Here is a 20,577-nt window from a genome sequence, read left to right on the forward strand (position 1 = left end):
CTTAACCAGGGCAAGATTGAAATTCTGTTTCAGAATCTTGAGCATAATCATTTGTTACTCGTAGAATTATTCTTTGGCTGAAACTGAAGAAAATCAGAAAAGTGGAGAGTAATGGTAAGTGATGGTGTTTTTCAGACTGGCAGCAAATATAGTGGTGTCACTAGCAGTTGATATTAGGACCACTGTACTCTGCTTTGTATTCATAACCTGGACTTGAGTACACTGGGCATAATTTTAAAATTTTGCAGATTGTATAAAACTTAAATGTAATAAACAATGAAGATAGTAGATAATTTTAGGAAGTGTCGCCTATTGAGGTCAGGCACATAGCTAACGAAATTTAAGAGGGAAGTGTGATGTAATATGTTTTAGTAGGAAGAATGAGTGGGGCAATATGAACTTAATGGTAGGATTTTAAAGCTAGTGCAGGAATCTAGAAACTTTGAGGTATATGTCCCAGCATTCTGGTGTACAAGTTGAGAAGACTTAATAAATATGGGCTTCTTCACTTTATTAATAGTGAGAAAAAGTGTAAACATTAAGTAGTTATGCTCACTAGTTTGGTTTCAACTAGGGTAATGTTCAATTCTACTTTAGGAAGTATGTGTAAGCCTTGAAAATGGAGGAGAGATATTAGTTGTGGGATTTCAGTTCTGTGGAGAGAATGCAACTAATTCTGCACTTGAGGGAAAAGTTGAGATTTGATAAAAGTATGCAAAATTGAATGTTTTGATACATTAGAAAAGAAGCTACTTGCTACAAGCATCAGTTGATAGTCCAAGGACACTGATTTTTGCAAGTGTTTGGCAAAATAATTCAATGCAATTCAAAGATGTTTTTTTAAAACGCTATCAAGTTTAACGTAGAATGCTCCCCGTGACTTTTGAAAGGAAATAGGATATTTTCTTGATTGGGAGAGGTGGGTGGAAATTGCATAGCTATTGGGATGGAGCTTAGAAATGAGATGTCTTGGATGACTGAATCGATTAGTCAGTACAAGCACAATAGGCAGAACGGCCTGCTTCACATTGCATCATTTTGTGATTTCCTTCAGTTAGTGCTTTTGTTATTTTTTGTGAAAAATATACAGTAATTATAGCACCGAAGGAAGCCATTCGACACATTGTGCTAGTTCTTTTAAACAGTTGACCAGTTAGTCCCAGTATTCCCGTTCTTTTCACAGCCCAGCAATTTTTTTCTGTCTATATAGTGATTCACTTGAAATGGGTTTTTTTTTTAGAAAGGCACTTGAGGATTGACAGGTCTACTCTACTGTTAACTTGACAAATTAATGCTAACATTATTTAATACCTATGCATAATTTCATAAATTGGGGCTCTAGACCTCATGTTTAATCCACAAAGTTGTTGAAAATACCAGACAATCTTAGCAGGCCTGACCACATGAGATTTGAAACTGGGTTAATGTTTCAAGTCTGACTGTTCTTCAGAGCCAAGGAATCTTATTAACCCTGTTATTCTGTCCACAGATGTGGCCAGACCTGCTGAGGTTCTCCAGCATTTTCTCTTTTTACTTCAGATTTCTAGCATCTCAGTCTATGCTTTTGTTACAGTGAGATGATATTCTGGGCTTAAAAATACACAATGTCTGTTTCTGCCAGAATCCAATAACTTCAAGTTTCATCCTCAAAAATAAGTGGTGATTTCATAGATGAACAGAGTGGGAGGGATCTCATGCCAGTTTTTGAATCTGTGCTAATGTTTCTAAGCACATCCTGTAAACTGAGCTTCCGCTGTCTACTGGAAAAAGCTGTTCTCAAGCTCAAAGTCCTTCAGGTCCGCAACTTTGCCCTATTCAAGTAAATCATTGTTAATTTGTATTTGACCTGATTATAACCACCTTCTGTTTGTATCTTAGCTAAGTGTCCGAAGGAAGAACACAAAAGAGATGTTTGGTGGATTTTTGAAGAGTATGATGAAAAGTGCTGATGAAGTACTCGTCTCTGGAGCCAGGGTAACTTTGGCATTAACTCACTTTTAAGGAGTATAGAAATTTGGGATATAAATATAACTTAGATAATGCCATTTATATTCAGACAAAACTTAAATTTATAAGACAACATTTTTTTTTGACAAGCTAGTGTCAACTTTTGAGTGACATTTTTGAGGTTGTTAAAATCCATCCTGTCATAGGCTCGGAGGCCCAAATAGCAAGCTACTGTTTCTGTTTTTTCTCTGTTTCTAATTGCCTCACTATCACAGCTGGAGAAAGTGAGGACTGCAGATGCTGGAGATCAGAGCTGAAAATGTGTTGCTGGAAAAGTGCAGCAGGTCAGGCAGTATCCAAGGAGCAGGATTCTCCTGCTCCTTGGATGCTGCCTGATCTGTGCTTTTCCAGCAACTCACTATCACAGCTGCCATATCAGTGACTGGTTGCCACCAATTCCACCCACAAAAGTAGGACAAAAGTATATTAACCTCTATGGATATGACCATCAACTTCTGCACACTAATCAAATTTATCAATTCATCAAAAATAAGCCAATATAAACCTGCCTCTCGCATCTCCATTTTAAAAACTTCCTCCTCTCAGGTTAAACCTGTGCCCTCTACTATTTAAGCCCAGACGTTTGTGAACAAGACTCTGCCTCTCACTAGTTTTATATACCTCTATCAGATCACCCCTCAGTCTCTTACTGCATTTAATTATTAGTATTTACAACACCAAATTAGATCCTTTTTTTTGCTTCACAAGCCTCTTCCCATTCCTTTTCATCTGACTTTACAATCTTTCCTCTTATTCCCTTCTTCCTCCTGTTTATCTCACTTCACTTAATCTAACTGTGCCAGCATATTCAAGCAAAGGCTTGAATAAAGCAGGACAATGCCAACAGATCCCATGGGTCAAATGTACTGTTTCTGTGCTGCTAAATGCTATGCAATGTTACTGTAGATTAAGCAGCGTTCCACTGTAGTTTAGCAATTTGACTGTGCCAGAGCTGTCTGAAGCTGGATATCTTTGGAATATGCATGCCCAGTTTAGGCCCTAATGAAGGGAGCGAGTGAGGACTGCAGATGCTGGAGATCAGAGTTAAGAATGTGATACTGGAAAAGCGCACATATCTGGCAGCATCTGAGGAGCAGGAAAGCCAACGTTTCAGGCTTATGTCCGAAAAGTTGATTCTCTTGCTCCTCTGCTGCCTGACCTGCTGTGCTTTTTCAGCACCACACTCTTGAAGAGTTTCTAATGAAGCCTGGTTTCCCACATCCGCTTGGAACTTTAGCACCTGTAGTCAAGGCTGTTTCAAGAGGGGAATTCTGATATGCACTATTTTAATGTGGGCCATAGAAATGGATATAGGACACGCTGCTTTTTCATGAATATTCTATCATTCAATTTTTAGATATGGTAAATCTAACTTCTCTCCAGTTTGGTTCCATTGTGCTTGATAGTTTTGCCTAGCAACAGTCAATCTCCCTTCATTCTGAAATAAATTTATATGACCATCGAACTTTTAAAGTTGAGATGTCTGTGGGGTGGGGTTTTGAGATTTCCACTTGTCTTTTAGCAGAACATCTTGACATCTCACTTGAATGGACTTATTCTAATTTTATGCTTGACACTAGGGTCATAATTTATAATATGCAAAATTCAATTCAAAGTGGCTAGAATGTGGAACTTGTTACCACCTCAGGTGGTTGAGGAGCATAGACTGAATGCAGTTAAGATGGAAACGAGAGAAACAAGTGTTGGGGACACTTTTTAGATGTAATAATGAGAGGAGACTTGTGTCAAGCACAAAACTGACCCAGACCTGTTGGGTGTGCAGTCGTCTGCTGTACCATACATGTTTCTCAAAGTAACCTTTTTTTTTCCTTTGTGCAGGATGCCGATGAGTTCTTTGAACATGAGAAGACATTTCTTGTAGAATATGGCGTCAAAATTAAAGACTCAGCAATAAAGGCAGAAAAAATGACTAGAGTTCACAAAAGTATGTGTCAGTCTGCCTGTTTATATTTCACTAGCTTTTGTTTTATAAATAGCTTTTATGCAGTTTTCTTCTTCTTAAAAAAAAAATAGAGTTGACTGCCAACCCTGCTTATTTTGATTGGCGCTGTCTGTTTCTCCAGATGTTTCTGATGATTACCTTAGTTTATCCTCTTCCTTGAATGAACTTGCAATAGACAATAAAGCTCCACTGAACAAGTAAGTCCTTTTCTCATCTACATGATCATATCCTGGTTGAGCCTGAGAAGTGATGTGCCCTCGTTGCAAACTCCCACAGACTTGTTTCTTGTTTCTTTTTCCTTTTTTTAAAAAAAAGAAATGAAGTATTTTCAGATGCCCTGGAGTAGCATTATCTACTTGTCTCTAGTCAAGAAGGTAGTGAGATGAGCTTCTGCCTTGAATCAATGCAGTCTGTGTGTTGAAGGCACTTCAATAATCCCATTCAGTAGATGTTCTAGGATCTTAACCAGCAATGCTGTAACAATTGCAATGTATAGTGTGGCTTTTCAGAATTGGTGATGGTATTACCATGTAATTGCTGTCCTTGTCCTGTTTGGTTCTTTTGAGGTATTTAGAGAGTGTTGTCCCAATTGTTGTAGTATGTCCTGGAGACAATGTACATTGATGATAATGAAAGGTTATGGATGTTCAAGATAGATGGGCTAGCAATCAAGCATTGAGTTTTCTTTTGCCCTAAAAGTTGCAAGTATAAAAGTGCCTCAACTGTAAGGAGACCTTTTTGAAGGAGCTGTAGAGTTTGGGTGACCTGATTTGGGAAAGAGCAAGCTAGGTTAGAATATTACAGTGCAGTACAGGGCCTTCTGCCCTCTGGTTTCACAGGTTGGCACAATTTGAAGCCCATCTAAGTTACACTATTCCATTCTCGTCCATATGTCTATCCAATGAGCATTTAAATATTCTTAAAGTTGGCAAATCTACTATTGTTGCAGGCAGGGCATTCCATGCCCCTACTATTGTCTGAGTAAAGAAAGTGCCTCTGACATCTGACCTATATCTATCACCTCTCAATTTAAAGCCACGTCCCCTCATGCTAGCTATCACAAAATGAGGAAAAAACCTCCCACTGTCCCCCCATCTAACCCTCTGCTCATGTCTCTATCAAGTCACTTCTCAACCTTCTCTCTAACAAAAATAACCTGAAGTCCCTCAGTCTTCATAAGACCTTTCCTCCATACAGGGCAACATCTTAGTAAATTTTCTCTGAACCCTTTCCAAAGCTTCCACATCCTTCCTCTAACATGGTGACCAGAACTGTACGCAATATTCCAAGTGCAGCTGCACCAGAGTTTTGTACAGCTGCACCATGACCTCATGGCTCTGAAACTCAATCCCTCCACCAATAAAAGCTAACACACTGGAGGCCGCCTTAACAGACCTATCAACCTGGATGGCAACTTCCAGGGATCTTTGCACATGGACACTGCAGTCTCTGCTCGTCTACACTACCAAGAATCTTACCATTAGCCCAGTACTCCTTTTTTTTAATTTCTGTTGCTCCTTCCAAAGTGAATCACCTCCCACTTCTCCACATTAAACTCCATTTGCCACCCCTTGGCCCAATGTTGCAGCTTATCTATGTCCCTCTAACCTGCAACATCCTTCGGCACTATCTGCAACTCCACCAACTTTAATGTCATCCACAAATTTACTAACCCATCCTTCTATGCCCTCATTCAAGACATTTATAAAAATGACAAACAGCAGTGGCCCCAAAACAAATCCTTGCAGTACACCCAGGACCCGAGGATGAGCATTACCATCAACCACCACCCTCTCTCGTCTTTCAGCTAGCCAATCTCTGATCCAAACCCCTAAATCACCCTCAATCCCATGCCTCTGTATTTTGTGCGATAGTCTGCTGTGGGGAATCTTATCAAACGCCTTACTGCAATCCATATGCAGCACATCAATCACTTACCCCCATCCACGTGTTTGGTCACCTTCTCAAAGAACTCTAAGGTTTGTGAGGCACGACCAACCCTTCTCAAAACTGTGTTGACTATCCTTAATTAACTTATTCCTCTCCAGATGATAAATTCTCTCTCCTATAACCTTTTCCAACACTGTACTCCGAACTAAAGTAAAAGCTCGCTGGTCTATAATTGACAGGGTTGTCTCTACTCCCTTTCTTGAACAAGGGGACAACGTTTGCTATCCTCCAGTCTTGTGGCATTCATCCTGTAGACAATGATGACCTAAAGATCAAAGCCAAAAGCTCTGCAATCTCCTCCCTAGCTTCCCAGAGGATCCTAGGATAAATCCCATCCAGCCCAGGGGAATTATCTATTTTCATACTTTCCAGAATTGCTAACACCATCTTGTGAACCTCAATCCCGTCTAGTCTAGTAGCCTGAATCTCAGTATTTGCCTCGACAACATTCATTTTCCAGTATGAATACTGATGGAAAATATTCATTTAGCGCTTCTCCTATCTCCTCAGACTCCATGCACAACTTAAAAGGTGTCTAAGTAGAAATACAAAGGGGGAAGTGAGCTGGAAGGTTCATGTATACAGTACAGAAGAGGTCCTTCAGCCCATCAAATCTATGCCACCAATCATTCTGCATAATAATTAGAGAGCAAGAATTTGGGGCTTGAAAGTTGTTCCTCTGTGATATGTGTAGCATAGACAGCATTCAGCAGGTTTAAATTGGGAGTGGCAAGTGTTTCTTTTAATTTTTATATTCATTACCGGGTTAGCCCTTTGTATCAAACAAAATTATTGTTGAAGAGAAAAATAATGTGAGGAATACAAATTATTCTTAATGAATGAAAATGTGATTTCTCTTTCTAGCTACTACATGAAGCTTTCAGACCTGTTTGAAAAGCTCAGGGTAAGTCTGGATTATTTCAGTGCTAATTAAAAAAAATTGCAAACAATAACTTGGACATAAGTTTAAAAGTTGCATGTTATTCATAGGGATTCACTATTGTTTTGTAGTGCTTTGCTTAAGGAAAAGGGTGCATCTGTCCCACCATTCTGGTAGCTGACAGGTGACCTATAACAGAGCATTTGACTTGGAAGGAGTAGGCTATTTGGTCCTTCCAGTATGCTCCACAAGAATTGTAAGTCTTAGCTCCATATCTATGATACCCTTGACCAAACTAATCTGTCAAACTACAAATATTGGATGACTAGATTTGCTTTACTTGCCACAACCTCCTTAATGATTTTAGGAATTGATGCCAAAATGTTGGCTGGTACTTCAGTGTTACATAAAGGTGAGATCACAATGAGCAGATGATGGTTTGAATACTAACTTCAGATGAAGCAACTCCTTTGCTAGTTCACTTATTTTTGAATAATGTTACTAAAAATCTCAAACTTTGATTGTATTAATCTGAATCTTCACAAGTATTGCTGTCATTGGAAAATCTCTACTTCATGAATTTTTCATTCGCTTAACTGGGCAAACCAATTAAGTGGTATGGTTTCTTGATTGATTTGAGAAATTTAGTTCTCTGGTTATTTATTCACATCCTCGCTGAGAATCAACGAACAGTTGTTGTAAGATTGGAGTTAGTGAAACCCTCAGAGAAAGATGGCAAGAGTTAATTTACTGCTAATTTTTTTTTGCCATCTTTCACTTTGTAAGTTGCAGAGCAGTTACTGAGAAATCCTTTAGTGAGCCTTCATGGCTTGTAAAAAACAAAAAGTGCGAATGAGTTATAAGTTGCAGGATGCAATGAGAATATTGAAGGGTTTAAATGTTTTTGGTTTGATGTAGTAGTTTTGTAATCCCTGTTGAATCTGGACAGAACAGTTTGTAGGAATAATAACCATGGTTACTGTAGTCTCCTGGACTTTGATTTCCATTTCCTGAGGTTTTTGCCTATTTGTGTCTGGGTTCTTATCTGTTTTTGCCTTTCCTGGGAGGTTCCTTTGCCTCCAACTGGTTTGTGGGCTAATGTGGTGCTTCAGGCATCTCAACAAATGGGGCAGGCATTTCTGTCTGTTATGCATGTCATTTTAAAAGGCTAAGCTTTGTTTCCTGAATCAAGGGAGGAAAAAGCTGAGGAACATCCAAAGTAATTGGAAAGAGCCAAGGAAGACCATGCGAAACGTCAGCTGCACTGAAGATGTGCCATGTCCATTTAGGAAAGGAGACCATTTGGCCATCACATCTGCTGCAATCAATGAAGATCTGATGACACTAGTCCCATTTTCCAGCTCTAGGCCCATACTTGTGGAACCTATGGCATTGCAAGTGAATGAGCGCAGCAGGTCCGGCAGCATCCAAGGAGCAGGACAATCGACATTTCGGGCATAAGCCCTTTAGGAAACGGGACTTGTGTCCGAAGCGTCGACACTCCTGTTCCTTTGATGCTGCCTGACCTGCTGTGCTTTTCCAGCAACACATTTTTCAGCTCTGATCTCCAGCATCTGCAGTCCTCACTTTCTCCCAATGCAAGTGAACATCTAGTTACTGAGGTGTGTTTTGATCAGAATACTGTAAATCTGGTTGCACAGGAACTTAGGAAGGAAAGGGAGAAGGAAACTGAAGCCTTATTTTTAAGAAAAGTAAAGGACTTGGTTAAGTGCAGGGTTCCAGCACACTGGCACAATATGACGTAGGCTCTTTAGGAGTGAGACTGGGAAATGTAAATGGATCCAGCTCTCCACTGTCCAAATTTAAATTGTCTTGACTGAAGGATTTTTTTGTTGTTCAGTAAATATTTTTAATGGATATGGAACAAAAGTGTATCAATGGAGTAGTGAAACTGAAATGCTGAGATTTAAATGAATACTGGAACAGGTATAATGAGATGAGTAGCTGCTTCCCTTCCTTCTGTGTCTATCCAGTGAGGTGTTCATGTGTGTTTTATAATCATCAAACAAACTTTTTTTTTGGTGTAACTCTGTATTTTCTTTGCTACTGTCCATACCTGATGCTTGCTTTGAGCAAGAGTCAAGATTTAAATTTGAGGGCACAATCTCTTCCTTACTGAGCCCTTATACGTTTATGCCCAGTGTGGTGGTTCTCAATTTAAGCAAAGGAAATTCCAATGCTCTACATGTGAAAACCCATGTCCTAATGGCAACAGTTTTGAATTTATTAACTGAAGAAAGTGTACTGAACCAAACTGACAGGTGGAGGCATAGCTCATACTTGTACCATGAGTGCAGAGAAGTTCATTCATGATCCTTCATAGTTTCTGTTCCAGATGTTGCAATAGAGCTAATGCTAAACTGCCTATCTAGACCAGATTTGGACCCACAATGACTAATTAGTTGCCAGTTTTTGCTGGTTACTGAATTTTTAACAATTAATTCATGTGCAAGACTCGGTGAAAACGGCTGACCGAGTAGATCAAGAAAAGGACTTTCAGGAAATTTTATCTCTAGGTAAAGTGGTTCAGTTCCTTGATCTGTCCCATTTGCAACTCATGCAGTTATATTGTATGGGTCCACAGGGGTATGTGAGCAGAAGCTTTCATCGAAGAAACAGTTCCTGCTGAAAAGACTGTGTGCAAAACCAAAAAAGCTCCTCCAATGGAGAAACCAGAGGCTGTCAAATCTCATCTTTTCAGGATTTGGTCATCATCCGAGAGATGAGTGAGCGATAGCAGCATAGTGGATGTCTACATTAGTTAAACCTTCAACCAGGTTGAATAAAGTCTGAAACAATTGGATGTTATCTCAGGTCTGGTATTATTGCCATTCAATCCTCTAGGTTCAGCCCTCTGAAATAAACTATTTGCCATGGAAACAATAATTAAAACTTCTTTCCAGTGCAAAACAAATTCACATATACATCACTGACAAAGCTACTGTTTATTACCGCGACTGTAGTTAAGCAACAGAAGATGGTGGGTGACTTCAAAGTGTTACTGTCTGTGGTGAAAGTGTTCCTACAATCTCTTAAAGGGAAATCTTGGAACTTCCTACTTACCACTCTTTTTTATTGTTTTGTGTATGAATTGGACGTGGTACCATGCATCTGTTTTTGTTCTAGATGTAGTACGTGCATTTGAGGGGTAATTTAAATACCTTGATGAATTGCTGCAGTGTGTCCAATAGATGGTACACAATGCAGTCACTGTTCTTTTTGAAGGTTTGCCATCATGCAAACCAGCAAACGGGCTACACAAAACAAAAAGAAACACTTCATCCACACTCTAACATATGGAGTGATTTTTAGGTTATTGCCTGAAGAGCTGATCAACCACCTCTGTCCTTGCTCCTACATCAGCTAACTACTCTTAACCATACCGATGATTTATTATTACTGAGCACTTATTACAGCTTTTTTTGATGGACAGTGGAATTTGAACTTAAAATTACATGTTTAAATTTCTGGTTTGAATTGACCTGATGGTTAAACTGGCTTATTAACAAAAGATCCTTTTTTTAAATGATTTATTTCTTTCTCTTTCCACACCCCCACCATTCACAGAAAGTAGAAGGAAGAGTGTCAAGCGATGAAGACTTGAAGATGACAGAACTGTTAAAATATTATATGAGGGATATACAGGCAGCAAAGGTAATATAACTGAGGCATGTGACTTTGCCTCTAGGTTTGTAATTCTGGAAGCCATCCTAGATTTCAGGATTTGTTTCTAATATTTCATGAACTATTCTGTTCAGCCCTTGCCAGGTTTTCTGGCAGTTAAATAATGGTGCTATGATTTTGTTTTTTGTTAAAGTAAATAGGGACTATGATTGCTGTTTATCCTCCCTGTGTGTATTTCCTTGTAATATGGATATTTTTGAGTTTTCTTTTAAAGATTAGATTTCCTACAGTGTGAAAAAGGCTCTTTGGCCCAACCAGTCCACACCAACCCCCTGAAGAGCAACCCACCCAGACCCACTTCCCAATGACTAACACACCTAGCACTATGGGCAATTTATCACGGCCAATTCATCTTTGGACTGTGGGAGGAAACCCATGCAGACACTGGGAGAATGTGCAAACTCTACACAGACAGTCGCCCGAGGCTGGATTTGAACCCGGGACCCTGGTGCTGTGAGGCAGCAGTGCTAACTACTAAGCCACCATGCTGCTAAGATCATCTCGCAATTTTTAAATTAAATTGATCTTTATCGGAATGAACAAAAATACATTCAACAACTCATCCTTGTGCTTCTACCATAAGAGTTAGGAGCAGAAGTAGTCCTAAAGCCATCAAGTCTGCTCAATCATTCAGCGAGATCATGGCTAATATAAGTTGCTCCATTCCACTTCCCTGTCTGTCTTCCCAAAACCCCTAATACCCTTACTGACTTTAAAAATCTGCATAGCTCTTCCTTGAATAAACTTAATGTACTGACTTCGGCTGCCCTCTGTGACAAAGAACTTCACAGATTATCTTCCCTTAGAAGAAATTCCTCCTTTACCTGTTTTAAATGAATAATTCATTTTTTGAGATTAGTGGTGTAGGGAGGGTCATTGAATATTTTCAACACCTGAGGTAAATTGACACCCTTAATAGTCAGGACTCAGTATCAGGGTATAGGTAGGAAAATAGAGTTGAGGTCACGAGCATCTTGAATAGTGGCATAGGCTAGAGGAGCCATTTGGCTCCATTCCTTATCCTAATTACTATATTCATATGAACCTTACAGCATTAGAATGGGAATCATCATTATTATCTAAGTTTTTTGGAAGAATTATCCAGCTATTCCTATACCTCTATTATTTTCCTTTCACCCTATAAAACTTTTATTTTCAAGTTTTAATCCATTTTCCTTAGTTTAATCTGCTTCCACTACCCTTTACAATGGTGTATTTCAATGCTGTATTTGGAAAGAGATAAAATTTTAAAAATCCTAATTTCCATTCTACTTCTTAACTAAATACTGATTCTTAGTCAAAGTCCTTTTTTTGGATTCTCTTCCTTAAGCTGACTTACTCTGCCAAAATTCCTAATAATCCCAGTGTTGCAATATGGCCCTTGTGACTAGGATAACAGCAAATTACTGCAGATGCTGGATTCTGAAACCAAAAGAGAAAATGCTGGAAAATCTCAGTAGGTCTGGCAGCATCTGTAAGGAGAGTAAAGAGCTGAAGTTTCAAGTCAGTCTAACCCTTTGTCACAGCTTTGACAAAGAGTCAGTTAGACTCAACGTCAGCTCTTTTCTCTCCTTACAGATGCTGCCAGACCTGAGATTTTCCAGCATTTTCTCTTTTGGCCCTTGACTAGTTTGGAAGCATTGCATCATATTTAAGAGCAATAGGAACACTTTTATTATTTCATTCATAGCTACACAATATTTCTTCAACACATTGTTAACAATTTCCAGCTAGTGGATAGTCCTCTGGTTTTGTTTTTGGCGCAACTTAAGAGCATTGTAATGTTTCCCCTCAGAGTTGCCGCATGTTCCAAGCGTAAAGACTGTAAAGTATTCTCCAAAAATGGGCTGCATTTTCAACTTTAGCTTAGCTACTGGCACTCAATCCTCTTAAAGCTTAGAATTAGAAGTCATGGGTTCAAAACCCCTTTAGAAATTTAAATACCCAATCTAAATTTATACTTCAATGCTACATTGCCAAGTGATGCCTTCACAAGTAGACATAAAAGATCCTATTTTGAAGAAGATTAAGTTAATTTTTCCCTGCCAGTCAGTATTTATCCTTAACTGAAATCACCACAGCAGATTATCTGGCCATTATCCTAGTTCTGTTGATGGTAGTTTGCTTGTGCAGTTTGTCTGTTTTAAAATTATAGATTTAAATAAAATTTATAGCATTCCTTTTCAAGGGATTGGTCTGATTCCAAAGCTATCTGTGAAATTCAAACTATTGAATCCAGCAGTTTATCAAGTATTGTTTAAGTTTTCAGATTGGTAAACCAGGATATCACCGGTAATATGAAGTGATCAGGCACCCCTGGCCTCACTGCAAAGATTATCTATGGTGCATTGCATTTCATTATGGAGTCAACAGTGGTATTAGTATTCCAGATAAATTATGTAACAAAACAAAATTTAAGCCAAAAGGGTTTTTGATGTAATTCCCTTCCTGGTATTTGAACATCCTAGTCTAACTTACATTAACCCAGATTTCAACGAGGCAGAATATTTCTCTCATTTTAACTTCTAATTCCTCCTTAGATTGTGCCCTCTGCTCTGGATTCCTTTTAGTGTAGAGCTAGGCCACAAGGGACTTTTTCTCAGTGGGTAGTGGAAATCTAGAACTGTCTTGCAAATAGACATGCTGAATAAAGCATTGAGCCTAAGAGTTGGGAGGTCATGTTGCAGCTGTATAGGATATTGGTTAGACCACTTTTGGAATATTGCATGCAATTCTGGTCTCCTTCCTGTCGGAAGGATGTTGTGAAACTTGAAAGGGCTCAGAAAAGATTTACAAGGGTTGGAGGATTTGAGCTATAGGGAGATGCCGAATAGGCTGGGGCTTTCTCCCTGAAGCATGGGAGGCTGAGGGGTGTCCTTTTTAGAGGTTTATAAAATAAGGAGGGGCATGGATAGGATAAACAGACAAGGTCTTTTCCCTGGGGTGGGGGAAGAGTCCAGAGCTAGAGGGCATAGGTTTAGGGTGAGAGGAGAAAGATATTCGAGACCTAAGGGGCGACTTTTTCATGCAGAGGGTGGCGTAAGCATGGAATGACCTGCCAGAGGGAGTGGAGGAGGCTGGTACAATTGCAGCATTTAAAAGGCATCTGGATGGGTATATGAATAGGAAGGGTTTGGAGGGATATGGGCCAGGTGCTGGCAAATTGGACTAGGATAGCTTACGATATTGGATCAGCATGGATGAGTTGTCAGAAGGGTATGTTTTTGTGCTGGACATCTCTCTGACTCTATAACAACAATAATGAGCAAACCAAGGTAAATAGACTTAACCAATCCAACTTGATCTGATTTAAATGGCAGAACAGTAAGGGGCTGAACTGCTGCCTTCTGTTTGAACAGCATTGTAAAATTGAGGATTACAAAGTTTAATTTAATGACCTGCATTTAGACTGTACAATTGGCACTGAATTCAAATAGCTGTATTTTATTAAAGTATATTAATGCAGTACTTTTCTATTAATCCAGGATCTTCTGTACAGGAGAGCAAGGGCTCTTGTTGATTATGAAAATGCCAACAAAGCCTTAGATAAGGCTCGAATGAAGGGTAAAGACGTGAAACAGGCAGAGCTCCAGCATCAAATGTGTGGTCAGAAATTTGAAAAGCTTTCAGAGTCTGCAAAGCAAGGTACAAGATCCTAAATGTCTAAGGAAATACTTTGTCACAATGTAAGGATGAAGATTAAACTTCGTTCTTCTGTTTTCAGAACTGACTGCATTCAGAGCCAGGCGAGTGGGAGCATTTCGAAAAAACTTGATTGAAATGACTGAGCTGGAGCTGAAACATGCCAGAGTGAGTAATACGCAATGGACCTGACTTTGTTTATTGTATAAGAGCACATGCCAGCACTGTCAACTATTACCCACAGCCTATTGTTAATATTTGCATCCTGAGATTTACCCTTTTCATCCAAAAAACTGCTTGCAAGTGTACTGCAAGAACATCAAATTATGCTGAGATCAAGTTCATTTTTTTGTGCAACAAGCATAAAACTGCACCAGGGGGCGATATTGTAGTGAGTGAAACTACAACTTTTGCTCCTCTACTCAAAAGGTCCATTTTTTTTTGTGTATCTAATGCACAGTTCTGGACTCTGCACCCATATTCCCTTTGTATTAAGGATCATTCTCTGTTATTTAACACATTAACTTCATGCCAGCTTTCTGTAGAAACAGTCTAGCTAGACTCTCTTGCCCTTTTCTGCAAGTTCTTTCCAATTGTTAATTATTTGAGCTAACTCCTCCACTCTCTGTTCCAAATCATAATATTTTTTAAACAAAGTGATGTAGCTGCCAGAGGAAGTGGTGGAGACTGGTACAATTGGAACATTTAAAAGGCATCTGGATGGGTGTATGAACAGGAAGGGTTTGGAGGGATATGGGCCGGGTGCTGGCAGGTGGGACTAGATTGGGTTCGGATATCTGGTCGGCATGGACGGGTTGGACCAAAGGGTCTGTTTCCATGCTGTACATCTCTGACTCTGTGGTTATTTTATATATCGCCTTAATTCAGAATCCTCTTCTCAGCCGTTCCATCAATGGGAACCGTAATGATTTTGAACATCTGTATTAGATCTCCCCCCAACTTTCTCTAATGAGAATAGCCCTAGATTCTACAATCTAGTTGAATAACTGAAGTCTCTCATCCTTGGATTCGTTCTGTTAAATCTCTTCTGTACTCTTGCCAAAGCTTTTGTAAATATCCTAAAATGTGACAAGGGTTGGGCACAATACTCCAGTTGGTATCAAATCAGTTTTCTCAATACCACCTTCAGTCATTTATGAACATGTATTCATAGGTCTTTCTCTTCCTACCCCAGTTTGTGAATTTTACCTTTTTAGTAGTCTTGTATGCGTCTTCAAAGAGGAGGTAATGCAGTTACAGTGAAGGTAATTCCCTCAAACGGGAAAGGCAGAACAACCAAATCCAGCACGCTTTGTTTGTGAAAGGAGGTAGAAATAAGATTAAAGGAAAAAATGTGCTTATGACAAGTATCAGAAAATAAAATTGAGAACCCTGGGGAATAATCGGTTCAGACAAAAGGTGAAAAAGCAAATAAAGCAGGGGGGAATTGAGAAAAGACTATCAGCCAATATAGAGATGTCCCAAAGTTGTCTTTGGCCACCATAAATAGTAAAAGGAGAACTGGTGCTAATTTAGGGAGCAGCAATGGGATTTAAAGCTGAAAGCATAACTGGGGTGTTAAATGGTAAAGACAAATGCAAAGAAAAAGATGGTGACAGAGGAGAAAACTCTGTTCCTAGAATGATTTGAAGTTGATAAGGCAGAAGTGTTGGATAGACTGCTGAATTTAATGAGGCACCACGACTGGATGAAATGTATCCGAGGATTTTGAGAGTAGAAATTGCAGGGCAGTAGCCGCAACCTTTGTCTTCTCTGGATTCAGGGAAGGTGCTAGAAGACTGGAAAATTGTAAAGAGTATGAATTTATTCAAAACAGAACTGTAAATCTAAGCCCAACAATTGCAGACCAGTTAGTTTAACTGCAGTGATGGGGAAGCTTCTAGAGACCATTATTCTTTGTAGAATTGCTAGTTACGTGGAAAAATGTGGGTTGATTTTAAAAAGTCAGCCTGAATTTCTAAAGGGGAAATCGTGTTTAGCCAACTTGCTGGAGCTTTTGAAGAAGTAACAACAGGCTCATTGAGGGAATGCTGTTTAATGTAGTGTGTGTGGACTTTCAAAAGGCATTTGAGTACCACAACGGACTTGATGAAAGTTAAGGGTCAGGAACACAATTGGTACAAAATTGATAGGAAATAGTAATCATCAATGGGATTTTTTTAGGGTGAAGGACTCTCTCTCTTTTTTTTTCTTTCCTGGTGTACATTGATGATCTAGATCTGCAAACTCTGAAATAATCCCGTGCATGCTGGTACTAAACTTGGCAAATTGGAAGCCGAGGAGGATTGTGCAGAGCTCCAGAAGGGTGTAGACAAATTGGATAGGTTACAGATAGGTTTACGTGCAGAGTTGTGAAGGAATTTAATAGGAGCATTGAAATACAATAGAATTGTACCTCTTTAAGGGGAGCGGAGGAGCAACTGACCTCCACAAATCAATGAAAGTGGCAGGACAGTGTAGTAAATAAAGCGTATAGTATCCTCTGCTTTATTAATAGGGTCATAGAATACAAGAGCAAAAGGTTGATGTTGAACTTGTGTAATGTACTCATTGTTCCCTAGTTAGAGTATTGTGTACAGTTCTGGGTGCCACATTACATGCGCACTCTCTCCAATACATCCATAAGTGGTTCACAAGAATCCTTCCAGGAATAAAGAACTTCAGTTATGAGGATAAATTGAAGTTGGGACTGCTGCCCTCTGGAGGAAGAATACTTCGAGGAGATCTGATAGAAGTTTACAAAGTCGTAAGTGGGTGATTTGGGTAGATAGGGAGAAACTGCTGCTGATGAACAAGATCATCTCTTTGAAATTGCATTCTTATTAGTTTCACATCCCTGTTCTTTTTACACTTATCATTTTAAGTATTTAATGTCTTTTGAAAGTTTTTGTAATTTGAATTCCTCTTTCCCTTCAGTGTCATAGAGTCATAGAGATGTACAGCATGGAAACAGACCCTTCGGTCCAACCTGTCCATGCCGACCAGATATCCCAACCCAATCTAGTCCCATCTGCCAGCATCTGGCCCATATCCCTCCAAACCCTTCCTATTCATATACCCATCCAAATGCCTCTTAAATGTTGCAATTGTACCAGCCTCCCCACTTCCTCTGGCAGCTCATTCCATACACGTACCACCCTCTGCGTGAAAAAGTTGTCCCTTAGGTCTCTTTTATATCTTTCTTCTCTCACCCTAAACCTATGCCCTCTAGTTCTGGACTCCCCGACCCCAGGGAAAAGACTTTGCCTATTTACCCTATCCATACCCCTCATAATTTTGCAAACCTCTATAAGGTCACCCCTCAGCCTCCGACACTCCAGGGAAAACAGCCCCAGCCTGTTCAGCCTCTCCCTGTAGCTCAGATCCTCAAATCCTGGCAACATCCTTGTAAATATATTTTCTGAACCCGTTCAAGTTTCACAACATCCTTCCGATAGGAAGAAGACCAGAATTGCATGCAATATTCCAACAGTGGCTTAACCAATGTCCTGTACAGCCGCAACATGACCTCCCAACTTGTGTACTCGATATTTTGACCAATAAAGGAAAGCTTACCAAACACCGCCTTCACTATCCTATCTACCTGCGACTCCACTTTCAAGGAGCTATGAACCTGCACTCCAAGGTCTCTTTGTCAGCAACATTCCCTAGGATCTTACCATTATGTGTATAAGTCCTGCTAAGATTTGCTTTCCCAAAATGCAGCACCTCGCATTTATCTGAATTAAACTCCATCTGCCACTTCTCAGCCCATTGGCCCATCTGGTCCAGATCCTGTTGTAATCTGAGGTAACCCTCTTCACTGTCCACTACACCTCCAATTTTGGTGTCATCTGCAAACTTACGAACTGAACCTCTTATGCTCGCATCCAAATACATTATGTAAATGACAAAAAGTAGAGGACCCAGCACCGATCCTTGTGGCATTTCATGCCATCATATTTTGATCATAAATTGCCCTTGTCGTGGACTCAATGATTTGAGCCTTATTCTGTACCATAATGATTTTATGACTCTATTCCCTTTGATAAAAGTCACACAACGTCAACCTGATGAAAGAGCAGCGCTCCAAAACTGGTGCTTCCAAATAAATCTGTTGGACTGTAACCTGGTGGTGTTTGATTTTTAATTATAGACACCCCAGTCCAACACCGGCATCTCTAAATCATTCCCTTTTGATAATTTTATCAATTACCTTGAATCTCCATCCTTTGATCATGCAGCAGTTTCTCCTCTCTACTCACACCTCCTCAAGTTTGACCACCACTATTACACCTTCTGTGTTCCATGAAGAACAATTCCAGTTTCTCTAGTTTAACAGCCTAACCAAAGTTCCTAATGGCAAATATGGTAAATGTCCTGTGCACACTTTACAATGTCTTAATTCCCTTCCTTGAAATGTGGTGCCAAATAAGTTTAGCATGGCTGTTTTTTGTGCTCTGTTTTTAAAACTGAAGTCGTTTAAACAGCTTTGATCAACAAATTCTGCAATCATCATAAATTTGTGAATTCTATTTCTTTTAGACCAATGTACAGATGATACAAAATTGTCTGGCTGCGTTGATGAGTAATTAGTGCCATTCGACTGGATGAGGTCAGGAATCCTCTTTTGACCCACAAGAGAAAATTTATAATTTGCAACCTAAAATAACTGCACATCTTTCTGCATGGAATAGGCTATGCGTGCTCCTATAGTCCTTTTTATGGCTTGTATTTCTGCTGCTGTGTAACTCCTAAAAGCTTGAATAATGTGCAAAGTAATACCTTTTTCAAAAAAAATGGAAACATTGTTCCACACAAGTGCCTGCTGATTGTAGAACTTCACAGTGACTTCCAAAACTGAAGCTGGACCAAATTTTGTATGTTCATATTCCTGTACATTGCTTCAACTTCATAGAAGTGTGGTATAATGGAGATAATTGACAATAATTGTCATTCAACTTGTACTTACACCCAGATTGTTTAGCCAATGCTTTAAGATCATGTTTGGGGTTTTAACAAATCTTCCATTTCATTCTGTTCAAGATGACCAAATTAGTACTGCTGGTTTCAGCTAAATGACCAAAATCTTCCCATTTTAACATTCCATTACTCCAAAGCTCTTTCCTTCAAAAGTAACTTTTTTGTATTTATTCTAATTTTCTGAAAACTAAGCTTGGAGTTAAAAATAGTTATGCTTTTGGTCCCTGGGTTCAATTTTTAATATTGATTGAACTTTAAACAGTTATGCTAATAGAAAACAAAAGAGCTATAATGCTGAAGGCATTTCTGTAGGATTGTACTAGTTGTCTGGCACTTGTACAGTTAATTGTGCCCCACCCTACCCCCACACTTTATCCTCTCTGCAAAAGCAAAGCCTTTAACTTAAATATTTTATATGAAAGATTTAAACTGCAGAACACTTGGAATGAGTGCCTCTCTTCTACCAATGAATGTTTTAATTCTCTCCTCATACCAATCTCAGTCAAAACTCCAGTTTGACTTTCTCATTTTAAAGGCTTACTATTTTGGATCACTTTGTCAAAAGAGTTTGAAATGCAAGTGGTGCTTTGTTACTCTTGCTTTTCTTTCCTATCAGTTTGGGTTTGGAGATGAAGTGAAATGAGGAAATTCAGTTTTCCATCCTAACAATCTGGTTGAGCCATCGGGAGAATACGAGGCCAGACGTGTCAAGTCTGTCCACTTATCAGCTATGCACTCTTCAGGAAATTCCACTTTTAAAGCAATATGATGAAGGGCTGAGAGAGCTTGTCTTTCCTATGTCTTACCCTTGATGAAAAGAAGAAGCCAAATGCAGGATGTGATTTTGATAATTCCTGAAAGTTATATTGGAGAAGAAATTGGAAGGTTTTTGTTAAAGCTCTTGATTTGTTTTGTTTCACATTGGTCTATGTCCTCATCTGCAATTCCTAATTATTAATGGAGAACAGAGGAAGTCCAATGTGAAAACAAAAATTGAGATTTTACTACATTCAGGTGCACTCTGGTTTTGTTTTTGATGTCAGTGTATGTGCATAAATGAATAAATGCTAATAATGTTATGACTTGGCTTGGCTTGAATTATCATGCTGTGGGAGGTACCTGTCCCTCTGTCCTGCCACCTGTCCATCTCCTTGAGTAGGCCTTTGCTTTTCTATTGCACCCAAATTCCTGCAACCCCTGCCTCTCACCAACAAACCAAGACCACCTGGAGAGTTGATCTTGTCCATTGCCTGCCTTTCCAAACTAATAGTATTTCTTTGAGACATCACCCTATTTGAGGGTGATGGTTTTATTGGAGACAAGGTTTGTTAGTTTGCAAATGACACTAAAATTGGTATAATGGACAGTTAAGATTACCTAAGGTTTCAAAAAGATCTTGATTAATTGGGTCATTGGTTGTATGCATGGCAGATGGAGTTTAATTTCG

At 39.3% G+C, this 20,577-nt stretch overlaps 1 protein-coding gene across 1 annotated transcript in view; it reads left to right on the plus strand.

The window, feature by feature from the left end:
* The window catches only part of snx5 (sorting nexin 5), a 49,160-nt gene extending 28,953 nt beyond the window's left edge, over positions 1-20,207 (plus strand). The window contains exons 7-14 of the mRNA XM_072581238.1: positions 1,879-1,974; positions 3,847-3,952; positions 4,092-4,167; positions 6,785-6,824; positions 10,389-10,475; positions 13,991-14,150; positions 14,230-14,315; positions 18,693-20,207. Coding sequence (XP_072437339.1) covers positions 1,879-1,974; positions 3,847-3,952; positions 4,092-4,167; positions 6,785-6,824; positions 10,389-10,475; positions 13,991-14,150; positions 14,230-14,315; positions 18,693-18,743 — 702 coding nt within the window. The 3' untranslated portion in view covers positions 18,744-20,207. The remainder of the gene's footprint in view (positions 1-1,878; positions 1,975-3,846; positions 3,953-4,091; positions 4,168-6,784; positions 6,825-10,388; positions 10,476-13,990; positions 14,151-14,229; positions 14,316-18,692) is intronic.
* Positions 20,208-20,577: the final 370 nt, after the last annotated feature.

This window comes from Chiloscyllium punctatum, chromosome 11 (genome assembly GCF_047496795.1).
Source record: "Chiloscyllium punctatum isolate Juve2018m chromosome 11, sChiPun1.3, whole genome shotgun sequence".
NCBI lineage: Eukaryota > Metazoa > Chordata > Chondrichthyes > Orectolobiformes > Hemiscylliidae > Chiloscyllium > Chiloscyllium punctatum.